At 60.2% G+C, this 505-nt stretch overlaps 1 protein-coding gene across 1 annotated transcript; it reads left to right on the forward strand.

Moving 5' to 3' along the window:
- Nucleotides 1–12: 12 nt before the first annotated feature.
- Nucleotides 13–369, forward strand: SPRG_14913 (hypothetical protein; the record flags this gene model as incomplete). The annotated part of the gene is made up of 1 exon (XM_012355110.1): nucleotides 13–369. A coding segment is annotated over one exon (357 nt), but the record flags the coding sequence as incomplete, so codon positions are not given.
- Nucleotides 370–505: the final 136 nt, after the last annotated feature.

The raw sequence follows: 505 nt of genomic DNA on the forward strand, positions 1-505 counted from the left end.
AAGGTCATGAAGGACATTACGTGCAACGAGTACACGATCCCGGCCGGCCACATTGTGTTTTCGTCGCCCGCCGCGGCGTGCCGCCTCCCGGATTACTGGGCCGAACCGGACAAGTACGACCCGATGCGCTTCCTCGACGGTCGCAATGAGGAGGACCGCCAGCCGTACACGAACGTGAGCTTCGGCGGTGGCATGCACGGCTGCATGGGCCAGCAGTACGCGTACATCCAGGTCAAGATCGTGCTCAGCATCTTCTTCCGCCTCTTCAAGGTCGAAATGGTCGACAAGACGTTCCCGAAGCAGGACTACACGTGCCTCGTCGTGCCGCCCGTCGGCGAGACGCTCGCCAAGCTCACGCGCGTCGACTAGAGGCGTTGGCGCGAAAGCCTTTTATTTTTGAGTTATGTAAACCATATTTTGGACAGGCAGGACGCAGATGCAGTGTTGCTTTACGTCGAGAGCGTCGCGCGGGCGCCCCTTCTTGGCCACGAGGATGTGCGCAGAC

The sequence above is a fragment of the Saprolegnia parasitica genome (genome assembly GCF_000151545.1).
Source record: "Saprolegnia parasitica CBS 223.65 unplaced genomic scaffold supercont2.207, whole genome shotgun sequence".
NCBI lineage: Eukaryota > Oomycota > Saprolegniomycetes > Saprolegniales > Saprolegniaceae > Saprolegnia > Saprolegnia parasitica.